The 13,297-nt window shown below is 36.8% G+C and overlaps 1 protein-coding gene across 3 annotated transcripts; it reads left to right on the top strand.

Moving 5' to 3' along the window:
- The first annotated feature begins 260 nt into the window (after positions 1-260).
- On the top strand, positions 261-12,890 carry EMC7 (ER membrane protein complex subunit 7). Of its 3 annotated transcripts, none has more exons than XM_059913710.1 (5): positions 261-698; positions 4,263-4,382; positions 8,702-8,840; positions 10,136-10,212; positions 12,418-12,522. In XM_059913710.1, the coding sequence occupies exons 1-5, from the start codon at positions 466-468 to the stop codon at positions 12,434-12,436; spliced, it is 588 nt and encodes a 195-aa protein (XP_059769693.1). In that variant the 5' UTR covers positions 261-465; the 3' UTR covers positions 12,437-12,522. The 3 variants fall into 3 exon arrangements, with proteins under 3 accessions (XP_059769693.1, XP_059769691.1, XP_059769692.1); XM_059913708.1 differs by having other exon boundaries at positions 393-698; positions 10,136-10,216; positions 12,418-12,890; XM_059913709.1 differs by lacking the exon at positions 4,263-4,382 and having other exon boundaries at positions 397-698; positions 10,136-10,216; positions 12,418-12,890.
- The last annotated feature ends 407 nt before the right edge of the window (positions 12,891-13,297 follow it).

Raw genomic sequence — 13,297 nt, 5'->3', positions numbered from 1 at the left:
GGTATCTCCTTCAAACACAAAGCGGGAGCCTTTTCATCTTACACGTCTTGGGGAATCTAGAAGCTTTTTAAACGCTCTCTTCTAGACTTGTTTCTACTTAAGTCGGAGCCTCATTTGCAAACGCTACTTAAGATCCTCGTTCCTCTCGGTTTTAATCATCTTTCACTCGCGTGAGGTCCTCAGCCCCCCCGGCGGCCACAGCAACACACACCTCACTTTCACTTCGTGGGCGGCCCCCTTAAGAGGCGCTCTTCACACCGCACTCCAATCCGCAGCGCGCGGAGGTCGCCGCAACACTTCCGCCTCGCAAGTGGATTAGCTAAGACTCCTGCGCTCGGGTTTGAGCCCACAGCTGCCGCACGAACCCGGCGCGCAGGGATGACGACATCAGCCTGCGGAGGCGACGACGGTGAGAGATGGGGAGGGCTTCCGGGGCTCCCGGCCTAACCGCCGAGACCTGCAGTCATGGCGGCCGCTGTGTGGGGCTTCTTTTCCTTCCTTCTGCTGATGCTCTCAAGGGATGCCCAGAGCTCGGAGGTGTCTGGGGCTACCTCCGAGGGCTCAGGAGGGAGTGGGGTCAGTATCGGAGATCGCTTCAAGATTGAGGGGCGTGCGGTTGTTCCTGGTGTGAAGCCCCAGGACTGGATCTCGGCGGCCCGAGTGCTGGTAGACGGAGAAGAGCACGTCGGCTTTCTCAAGTGAGCATCCTGAGGGCAGCGCGAAAGCGGTTGGGTTGGTAGCCGGAAGGGAGTTCCCCATAGGGGAGCTGAGTGTCAAGACCTGACGACGTCGCTGTCCGAGGGTGAACCTTGAGAAGCAGTCGACGCTTTCCCCTTCCCGGTCCCGAACCTCATCAATGAGGATGGCTGGCGCTCGTCCCAGGGCTGGAGCAGTGGAGTCGGTTATCTTCAACTCCATTTTGGCCCTGGATGGGGACGACCACTCCTGGGCCCTGGGCACAGATGGACTCCTTATTTGTCTTTTGCTGAATTCTTTCCGTTGCATCTCATCTGGTTTCCCTGGAATCTGGCCCCTTTTTGCATTCATTTCAGTCTTTTGGTGGCTTCATGTTGTGTAGAAAGATGCTAAGCAGGTGGGAATTCTCAAAGCCCACAGGGCTTGTAGTGATGACACAGACTGGGAGGCTAATGTTGCTGCTTCTAAAATTAATGGGCCCTGAAGTCCCTAATCGAAGCACCTTTTTTGCCTGGAGGTGGGATTGTTGTTCTTTTTTACACTTGAATTCATCGAGGGATTTGCGACATCACTATTGTCATTTATGTGAGACTCTACAGTGCTTGCTTACTCCCTTCTGTCCTTTCTAGCTGTGAGTAGAAATAAGATTTGAGCCTATATTAAAAGACGTGGTAGATTTATTAGCACTCTAGTTCTGCAGCAGGCTGCTTTTCAGATGTCTAGGCACAAGTATAATGTTTTAAGTCTTTCAGTTGCTGCTTGGAAAGTGAAACTTTGAACTGAAAATTCATTTGGTAAAGGAAGCGTTTCTCTGGTAGGTTTGTATACCAGCAAGTGGTATCTGAAAACCAGACAATTTAAGTGTGGACATTTAATTCTAAGTCTGTTTTGCAAATATTCAGAGTATCCAGGTGCCTTTGAATGAGAATTTCAACCTCAGATTAATAAATAGTGACAAGCTTACAATCATTTTTAAAGTGCTGTGTATTATTACAAATCTGACATTACGGCATTCTTTAAGTTTTACCCTGATAAATGAACTTTTAATAATAAAACTCTCATTAAGCTTTAGAAAATTAGCCATAATTAACCATTTGACCTCTCTTTTTTTTCCTGCAGTATACAGTTTTTTAAAATAAACATTTATTATTTTTATTTGAAAATAATATATATGTGATATGTTTATTGAAGAAAATATAAACAAAGTGGAGATAACAAGCCTTAACATTTTATTGTATCTCTTTGGAATCATATGACCTATGTTTTTAATAGTAATATACAATATACAGTGCTTTGTAACCTGCTTTTTTTCATTTAATATTTTGTGAGCAGCTTCTGATACCATTTCATGTTCTTTCATTTGTATGTAGAAAGGTTAATTGAGAATTAATATGAAGAGCTTATGGTGGCAACCTTTTTGTAAGAGGGATAGGTAATTTGTCTTGTACCTGTTATGCATAAATAACATGCAATTTTGACTATGTTTATGCTTATTGGAGGTGGCTTGGGACTTGGCTAAATGGAGATCAGGGGAGTTTCAACTGAGGACTCCCATGCCACTTCTTGCTCTCATCACTGTGTATGTAAACCATAATTTATTTATCTAGTCCTCTCTTTGGGGGCATTTAGGTAGTTTTCAGTTTTTTTTAAATTATGTGCTATGCATTATGTACTACTATACGTAAGATTAGGTACTGTAATTTTTGGAACTTTTCCTTATGGAAAATTACAGACATACACTAAAATAAACAGAATAGCTTAGGAGGCCATCACAATTTACTGTTTGATTTTATATCTCCTCTGCACCTCATTAATTTTTTTCTGGAATATTTAAATATGATGATCTTAAACATAATATAATTTCACTTGTAAAAACACTACTATGTATCTCTGAAAGATAAGGACTTAAAAAAAAAACCCCACAGTGCCATTATCGATTTGACAAAATAAATGATAATTCCATAATATCATCCAATACCCAGTCCATTTTTATGTTTTCCCACTTATCTCAGAAATAGTTTTATGTGATTGTTCTTTCAAATCAGAGTCCAACAAGGTCATTGTATTGTAGAGTACATTTTAAAAGCCAAGTTTTAAAATTTCGTTATACAATGTCTATGTTATCTTTTAAAGCAAAATATTTACCTTAGGAGGAAAAATATGTTTGCTTTTCTTTGCGCCATTAGTTCTGCTATTATTTGTGTTGTGCCGGAATTAACTTAATTCTCTTTTTTCTGGACCTAGGAAAATGTTTTGAAATTCATTAAGTTAGGGTCCCATCAAGAAACTGAATAATTAGAATAATTCAAGGCAAGTTTAATGAAAGGATTAACCAGGGTAGTCATGGTGTAGGGAAACAACCAGATTATGCAGTATTCCAGAGTTTACAACCTCAAGGCTATTGTCACCTCTAAGCGTGAAGGGAGGAGGGGAAGTAAAGGTTACTGGAACCTAGAAAAGAGGAAGGAACTGCCTTGAAAGGAGCTGTGTCCCTTGACAAAGCCAGTTAGGGGCCTCTCACGGAGAGAGCTGGGGGAAAAGTATACTAAGCTCATTTTCTTCCCTTCCTGCTGTGGGGAGAGAAGGGTGGAGAATGATCTGAAGGACAAATAGAAGACATCCAGCTCAGGAATAAGTTAACTTGATGTTTGCACTTCGATTCTGTTTCAGTTTAGTGTGTACTTTGAAGTAGTAAGGAACTTTTTCCTCTTACTTTTTAGTAAACATTGTGGATGTGACAGAATCAACTATTCCTTTAACTGTGAAAGAGCCTAATGATTTAAGGAGCATTATTTTAACATTATCGTGAGACTGGCAATTCTCTGATAAAGTCAATCCCTTTAGAACCATTTGTTCTCCTGAAACAGAAACTTCTCTTTCCTCAGAATGGCAGTTTCTCATTAGCAAAACAAATTAATTTTGGTCTGTGAACATGAAATTATCAGTTCTTGATGGGATGGTTTTCTAAGTCTAGAAGTTTAGAAGAAAGCAGTAAGGAAAAGGTGGATGGTTTTAACTACATAAACATTTTAAACTTCTACATACCCAAAAAGAAGTAACCAAGGTAGATGGGAACTATTTGTAACAAGTGGAACAAACAGTACTTAATTACCTTTTCTGTAAAAAAGAAAAAAAGGAAAGAAAACAAAATGCAAATTAAAACTAGGAAAAAAGGCCATTTTTAATTAAGAAATTGTTGGAGGGGATCTGCAAAATTGGACCCCTAATCTTGTAGGAATGACATATATTATTCATTCCCTTGAATGAAGACATGGCTTTAGAATTGGACCTGTGCTTCTGTCACCTGTTATCTCTATTCCACAGAAGGAATAGAAGTACTTTCTATGTCTCTGTGGAATGGTCTGGGGCGTTTTCAGAACTCATGCAGTGTTAATTATGGAAGCTGAAATGTGGGACAACTCTTGCCAGTTTGGGGTTTTTTTTTTTGTTACTCTGACTGTCATTTTGGGAGGTGTTGGTTTGGGAGTTAACAGATGGTTTAAAACATAAGAAAAGAATAAGCTATTGATCAGAAGTGACTAAATATGATAATTTCATTGTTCCAGGACAGATGGGAGTTTTGTGGTTCATGATATACCTTCTGGATCTTATGTAGTGGAAGTTATTTCTCCAGCTTACAGGTTTGATCCTGTCCGAGTAGATATCACTTCAAAAGGCAAAATGAGGTGAGGACAACTGATTTAATTTTATTTATTTATTTATTTATTTATTTATTTTTGGCTGTGTTGGGTCTTCGTTTCTGTGCGAGGGCTTTCTCTAGTTGCGGCAAGCGGGGGCCGCTCTTCATCGCGGTGCGCGGGCCTCTCACTGTCGCGGCCTCTCTTGTTGCGGAGCACAGGCTCCAGACACGCAGGCTCAGTAATTGTGGCTCACGGGCCCAGTTGCTCCGCGGCATGTGGGATCCTCCCAGACCAGAGCTCGAACCCGTGTCTCCTGCATTGGCAGGCAGACTCTCAACCACTGCGCCACCAGGGAAGCCCCTGATTTAATTTTTACCAAAGGCTAGGCTACTGAATACCTCATTATATATATTCCTTTTAGAATTTATAGTTAAGGTTGGAAAGTTTCCTATTTAAACTACAAATATTAAAACATCCTTATATTGTTCTGATCTGAGCATTGATAATATTGTACAGTTGAACTTTCTCCTGCTCTGGCTTAATATTTATTTTAAAGCTCCTAATATGGTTATATAGAGAAGAGGTAAGGTTACTTACTGTAGGAGCAAAAGCACTGTGAAAGTTTTAATTGAAATGTGATTATTAAAGTTGGAAATAATTTAACTTTTCTAAGTTGAAAATACTCGTCATTGGGATATTTTGATGATACCTCTTAGTATCTGTTTGATAGTATGTTGATCTAGAAATTTCTATCGTTCTTCCTGTCTGGAACATTTAGTGTGCAATGGAAATTTAGTATTTCTTTGGAAGACAGTAAATTACATCATGGAGTTTACTTCAAAGTGAGGATCATAATCAAAAAAAAGAAAAGTACAGTATTAGAGGCTGGAAGACTAGGAAAAAGTTTCAGAAGTTCTAAGTAGATGAACACATGCTTTGAAGTCGAGATGAAAAGAATTTTGGACTAATTCAGGCTCTGATCCTGGAATACCACAAACCCATTTGAGGTTAGAATCAGTTGTGTAGATGCCCACAGTGTTCAGATTCAGCCTTACGCTCTTATAACCCCAATTTATTTATTTGTTATTAGTCTCATGCCAACAGTGCTCTCTTTAGTCTAATCTGACCAGGATAGGAAGCAGTTTTCTTGCTTGCTTGCTTGCTTTATTGAGGTATAATTGACAAATACCAAACAATTTTAAATGGTAATGTCTCTTCTTTGTTTGAGCGATCACAGAATTACTTCGTGTTGCAGTAATAAAGAAGAGGTTATGCAAAGGCAAAAATAATTTGGGGGTTAGAGGAGCTGTATTTCACTACTGACCTTTTCCTTATGTGCCTAGCGTATTTAGGTTGATTTGTAGATACCCCAAATTGAGCTGACATAAGAGAGATGTTCGGTTAGTACTGTAATATTTATATTTGAGTTAGTTTTTACTCCTAAAATGCTTTCCCTCTTCCTTTGTTTTTTTTTTTGGTCATTGAAAGTTTTTAAAGTGTAATGTGTAAATATGCCATAATTAAAATAGTGAGTCATATATTGAGCTGCGTCATCCTTTAATATCAGCTGCATATTAGTCCAGTGAAGTCAGCTCCTGTTGATAGAGTTTTCTTTTTCCTCTTTTAGGATGTGTAGTGAACAGAGATGGTTATTCTGTGGTAATTTAAATTCTTGGTATTATTACGAAACCAATACTGTGATGCTACTAAAAACACGTTCTTTAGAAACAAACTACTTTCCCCTCTATTTTGGAAATTAAATTGTCTTAGAATATTCTACTTTGTCCAAATGCTAATATTTCTTGCTATTGGCTATTGAGAGCAAGGTGGAGCATGAATTAAAGGTAATACCTTGCAAATATGTTTATAGATATTTTTGATGTAATAAATGGATTGTTTCAAAGTAACTGAACCACATTAGCTATTGACTTTCTCATGTCTTTTTAGAGGCATAAAAGTTTTTTAAAATATATGTATAAAACTCTAGTATGTTAAAATCTAAACGGTAAAGGACTTATGACTTTTTATGTATTTTAGAATTGCAAGCTTGGAGATGGGGGTGGTTTGTAGATTTACCATACGAACTTTATATAGGTTTAAACGTTTTTTAAAAATACTGAAAATACTGGGAGTTCTCTGGGGTACAGTGGTTAGGACTCTGCACTTTCATTGCTGTGGGCCCAGCTTCAATCCCTGGTTGGGGAACTAAGATCCCACAAGCCGTGTGGCCCGGCCCAAAAAAAAACCAAAACTGAATACTGGAGGGAATGAAAGTTGTTAAAAGGGGATACTTGTCGATTAAAAACTATAATTTATTTTTATTTATTCTTTTTACTTTGAATTTTGAATAAAGTAGTCTAAGCAATTAGAAATATTTTTCTAAATATAAAGTTTTATTTGCTTTTTCACTTTGGGTAAAGAGTACTTCCTGCTTTAGTATTTAAGGACTGGTTGCAGCAGTTGGATTCATATTCTCAGATCCATTCCTGATGATTGCATGCCTGAAGCATAGGTAAAAAAACAAGGCCCTTACCATTTTAATAATTGGGGAGGACAGAGTAGAGAACAAAGAGGGATCCATATAAGATACTAATATTCTTGACCAATATTTTATAAGCATGCATAAGTTAGTTTCAAATATATGTGAGACTTAAATTTCTGACATTCTGTCAGAATGAAAAATTTTAGAAATGCTGGGTAAAGCATGATAAACATTTCCTTTTAAATGTATAGCTCCCAAAAAAGTAAGGGAAATCCTCAGAGGATAAACTGTAAACTACTTTCCTACCTGGGGGTTTTGTTATTCTCTCACCAAAAGCCTTAGATTTTATTAGCAGCGTGTAGGTGGGAGGCAAGCCTTGGGCATGCTTGGAGTCAGAATTAGGTCTAAGACTTGGTTCCCCCTTTGACCCTTGGCCTGAAATCCAAAAGATCAGATTCCCAACCTGGCCCTGGCTTTTGGAGGGAAAAATCTATCCTGAAAATTGATAGTCACACCCTCATTGAAATTTGGGTATGAATTTATTACTTCTTGCATGATCCAGAAACTTCCAATCTGAACAATTAATAAGATGGTCCCTGGTCATAATCCCCCACTCCTGGCAGAGACAAATGCATAACTCTCTTACCAGGCCCATGCATAAATAAAGTCTACTTAACTTATAAAATACTTAACTTATAAAATACCCAAGTAATACTTATAAAATATTACTTCTTGCATGATCCAGAAACTGCCAATCTGAACAGTTAATAAGATGGTCCCTGGTCATAATCCTGGGCTCCTGGCAGAGACAAATGCATAACTCTCTGTCCAGGCACATGCATAAATAAAGTCTACTTAACTTATAAAATACCCAAGAAAACAATGTACATGGAGTCAGCAGGTGAATCAGACCTCTGAGAACTCTAGATAGCAGGCTTATTGGATATAGACTGTAAAATTGTTTAAAGTATATTTAAAATGCTTTAAACAAATAAAAGAAATGCTTTTACCATAATACCAAAATAAACCATAGATATTTGAAAAAGAATAAAACTGAACTTTTACAATCTGTATATGCTTTGGAATACAAAACTCAGTGGATGTGCTAAGCAACTGAACAGAGGTTTGATGAGCTGGAAGACAGATCAGAAAAATTACCCAGAAAGCAATACAGATAAAGGAAAGGACACTGTGAAAGTGAGAATTTAACAAGATGTGGAGTAAAGAATGAAAAGGTCTAACACGTGTCTAATAGAAGTTCCAGAAGGAAATGATAGAAAAAATAGGGGAGGCAATTTTCAAAAAGTAAACTGGAATATGTCTGAACATGGGTGATTAAAATTACTGGCATGTCTGGTAAAAATGTAATGTTACCTATGGCACTGTTGCAGGACTTTCTTAAATCATTAAGTTTTTCTTGCAAAATGCCCTTTAAAATTAGGTGTACTCAGCAATGCATGTTTCAGACAGTCAAAAAAATTCCAGCATTTTTGTATATTTATAACAAAATAAATTTATTATTAAATAGAATCAAAGCGCTTTAGAGCTAGAAGAATTCCAGGAGAACTTCTGATATAACCAGAAAAGTTAAGAACTTAAGACCACAGGCCTAGGTAATAGCAGAGCTATAGCTAGAAACTAGGTCTCTTGATTCCAAATCTAGTGTTCTCCCTCTACATTTTGCTAAGTATTTTAGACATACAGATAAAGCTACTTTGATCAGATTTTCAAGATCAAAAGTTTAGATGTCAAAGCATTTTGGAAAAAGCTAAATAAAGGTAATTATAAGGCATTGCTATATATATTATAAACATTTCTTTTAACTAGTAATGCTTTTAATAGGATTCCTGATGCTGATGCTTTTTTCATGTTGCTTTATCAGAGCGAGATATGTGAATTACATCAAAACATCAGAAGTGGTCAGACTGCCCTACCCTCTCCAAATGAAATCTTCAGGCCCACCTTCTTACTTTATTAAAAGGGAATCTTGGGGCTGGACAGACTTTCTGATGAACCCAATGGTATGTATCAGGCTACAATAAAGTATCTTTACTAATCTGTAATTTGCTTCCAGGCAGTTGAAAAATTCTAACCCCTGTGAAAGGAAAGCTAGAGTCAGATTGTTGGATGAAAGGATTACTGTGAACAGTTCATGAATTTCATGAAAATAGTAGCTTTGGGAATACATAATGAAAAAGATAGTAGTGAGAATGGCACAGTAGATTTGACATTGAAATGTGCAGCAGAAATTAGATAAGTACTTATGTTTAAAATTCAAATAGAATAAGAGTATGTGATAAGTCACACATGGAGCTAACTATCTCATCCTTCATACTACCCTGAATGTCAGTCCATTGATGAATGTGCTGTCATTTAATAAATTTCCCCTCTTGATGGCACAAGTAAGGTTTTTACAAAGTCTTTTTTTTCTTAATGTGTTATGAACAGAGAAGTTATTCTGTAGTAATTTAAGTACTTGGTATTTTCATGAAACGATTTTATGGTATCCATTAATATAAAATACTAATAGCATATTTAGAAACAGCTTGACTTTTTTTCTTTGCTCTTTTTGAAAGTTGAATTATTACCTTAGAATTATCTAAATGTTGATCATATTTCTTGCTGATAGCTATTTAGAACACAAATAGGGATGTTTCAGGCTGTACATCCTTTGAGAGGCATAAATTAGTACCTGGAATCTGCAGTTAGGCATAAAGAGGCAGGAGGGTAGAGTGGATGGGCGAAGTTAGCGATGAGACTCCAAAGCTAATTGAGAAATATCTTCCATGTTCTCATTTCTGAAATTCCATGGGAACATATGCAGTGGTAGAAGCTCCTAGGTCATTTTTTGAAACTTTTCTGCTATAGTAGTTGCCTAGTGGTATATTGTACATTAGAGGGGGGATGTGGTGTTTTCTCCAAGAACCACAAGTCATCTGGAAAGACTTGTGGATCCAACTGGCCATCAGGATTACCAATCTCAATGCCAGACTGCAGACTGAAGAAAGTGAATGAATAGTTCAGTTTGCAAACTATTTGTGTTAGATAAAACTCTAAACTGCAAAATGATAGGTAGCACAGATGTGAAGCAAGGTGTCTATACAAAGTCCACACACTTATAGGTAAGACTCTTATATTACAGCAGTCAGATACTGAGGAGCACCTTGTTGTCACCAGGGCTCGTTCAGTAGAATTGAAGTGGTGGCTGCTAGTTTTATTCTGTTTACAATATTTAATTTCATCATTGGTTGTTAAGTGCAGATTTTGTTCTACAGTTAAGTAGGAAAAACATTTTCTGAATTTTTTTATTTCACAGGTTATGATGATGGTTCTTCCGTTATTGATATTTGTGCTTCTTCCCAAAGTGGTCAACACAAGTGATCCTGACATGAGGCGGGTAAGATGACTGAACCGTGTTCTGATGCCTGGTCCTTCTGTTGTGGCTGAATGGCTTGGGTTTGTTCAGCTTTATCCTAATTACCAAGTCAAATTCATCTACAGGTTGTGTTGATACAGTATTATGTTCCTGGCATTTAATTAATTGTTTCCACTGGACCAGATAAATTCAGTTGGTTCTGCCTGATAAAAGCCTGGGTCTCTTCATATAGTTAAAACATTCTGTTTAGTACTTGCCTCTTTGCACCTTGCTTGTTAAATAGTTGAAAAGCATAATAATTCTGGTATACGTAATCCAAATATTTCGCAAAGTGGTAGCTTCTTATAATCTATCTTTACTTTACAAAACTCTTCAGAGTACACATTTAGTTTATGTGTTCAGACACACAGAAGAATTTCGGATAGACCAAGGGAGAAAAATAGAATAGTGGTTTTCAAACTCTCTACCACAAGAGCATACTGTTTGGCAAAGGGGAGAGGAGTTGCCAAGTTAGATGCTTCAAATTTTTAGTGCCACCATTTTGTCTCTTTTAAATATTTGCTTCCGTATAAAATCTTCAGAATTAAAAAAAAAAAAAAAAATCTACCACCCAAAAACCATCAACAAATATCTCCTGAATTCCAGGTTTTTCTGTTGTATTTAATATATATGTATTTACACTTTATTCATCACTGAATAAACATTTATTAATCAATTTTTAGGTTCTGGATACAGGGATACAAAAATGGATTATAGGTCATCCCTGTTGTCAACAAGCTCATAGTCCAGTTAAATGTAGGAAGTAGAATGGATTTATAAAGCACTCCTCTTGCCATCAGAGGATTGTGTGTGTGTGTATGTGTGCATGTGTGGGTTTAAATGGAAAAATAAGATATACATAAATAAAAAATGTTTGCTGAGGTACTAGGTGATTGAGTTCTGTAGAAGGTAAGAGACTTATCCCAAGCTGGAATGGCAGAAAAAGCTTCATGAAAAAAGAAAGCTTTATGATGTTTCAAAATGTTTTATTGCTAAATTCTGGCATCTTTGCCTCAGTGTTGGTTAGAAAGTGTACATCCTCTGTCCTTGTATCTGTTAAGGCAGTTAACTCTCTGTGGTATCAATAGAAGGAAACATTAGAAGTCACATTGGATTAAAAATTCATTTCTTGCAAAATGCTTTGCATATAGTAAGCAGTGTAAAAATTGTTCATTCGAGAGCTTCAGAATTGAACAGGTTCAAAAATAGAGTTGATGATATATTTTTGCGGGGACTCAAGACCTGTTATATTTAAAATATACATTTAATTCTTGATTACTAGGGCATGTTAACATAATGTTTCTTTTCCTGGCCGTATTTGTAAAGGTGCTTTCTCCCTGAAAACTCATGTATATATTCTACATTTGGGGAGAAAGCCCAAGCTAATAATTGAACAAAAAATTCAATTTTAAATAATAGATAATAGAGTATTTGCTATTTTTTTTCATGTCCGAACTAATACAATTTTAAGTTCACTTTTGGAATGTCACATATAATTCAAATGAAGCAGACATTACATTAATATTGTCAAAAATGGAACAGTACTTTATAGATTGTTGGCTCAGTAAGGGGGAGGACAAGAGCCTCAAAATAAAAGTGCCATGTCCTTAGGTCCTGCCAGTGACTGTTTGTAACATTTTAACATTGGTGTTGCTTGCTTTAGATGCTGTAACTGAGGTCACCCAAGTCATACAGTATTCATAGATTTACTACTAAGGCCCTTAGGAATCAAGTCTTGGAAATACTACAGTTACCTTCCAGACTTTTCTGATACCTTGATACATGGTTAAAGATTGATATTCTGGTTATATGCATCTAGAAAAAGCATGAGTTTAAGAAAACACTTGTTAAAACAATAAGAAAGCATTCTGATCAGAAAACAAAATAAGGTGGCAGGAATATGATCACATATGTCCATTATCCGAGAAAATGCCCTTTATAAAAACAAAAGCCGAATCAAACCCCAGGCAACACTTATCGGACATTTACTAAGGATTGAAATGCTTAGTGATATAAAGGAGGCATGAAACATGGTTTCTGAAATGCTGTTGGGTATGACATTAACATCATTGCTCAGAACCAGTACCTTTTACCTGTTCTGTTTCTCTCCTCCTTCCTTAAGGGAAGTGTTAGTTGTTAAATGACGTGTGCCTTTCATATCATTGTGCTTTGTCTTCCCACAGGAGATGGAGCAGTCAATGAATATGCTGAATTCCAATCATGAATTGCCTGATGTTTCTGAGTTCATGACAAGACTCTTCTCTTCAAAATCATCTGGCAAATCTAGCAGTGGCAGCAGTAAAACAGGCAAAAGTGGGACTGGCAAAAGGAGGTAGTCAGGCAGGCCAGAGATGGCATTTGCACAAACATGGCAACACTGGGTGACATCCAAGTCTTGAGGGAGAACCATGTGAAGCAACTACTGTAAACTTGAGTCATCCTTAAAGTTGATCTCTTATAACTTGTATGTGATAACTCTTCAGCACATGTTTTGTATTTGGTACACAAGAAAACCCAGCTTTCATCCTTTGTCTGTATGAGGTCAATATTGATGTCACTGAATTAATTACAGTGTCCTATAGAAAATGACATTAATAAATTATATGAAGTACTATACATTATGTATATTAAAATAAGTCTTAATCCAGAGATAAAATTATCTTGTCATTTTTTTTCCACTTAATGTTTCCTTTATTTCTGACAATATTCTTCTATCTTTCATTATCTGAGGCTTGAAATTGATTTTTCCTGTTTAAAAAGAAGTGGTTGATATTTTTAGAGCAGCATGCACTGTGGGTTTTTGTGTAACTAGACCTTTCAAAATTCTTAGTCCTGCCCTGCCATTTAACATTCCCTGATATTTGAAGTAGAACCACATGTTCCTGATGTAGTTTTAATTTTTATTATTACAGTTAGTTTCAGAGTGTGGATATATGAATTAGAATAGGTGTTACCAATTTTTAAATTCTGGTTACCATCTCTGGTTTCATTTTACAATTATTGAATATCAGCTATATGCTGTGATTCAAGGTAAGATACAGAGATGGATAGTATCCAGTGCCT

This window comes from Balaenoptera ricei, chromosome 2 (genome assembly GCF_028023285.1).
Source record: "Balaenoptera ricei isolate mBalRic1 chromosome 2, mBalRic1.hap2, whole genome shotgun sequence".
NCBI classification, from domain to species: domain Eukaryota; kingdom Metazoa; phylum Chordata; class Mammalia; order Artiodactyla; family Balaenopteridae; genus Balaenoptera; species Balaenoptera ricei.
This window is presented reverse-complemented; position numbering and strand designations above follow the sequence as displayed.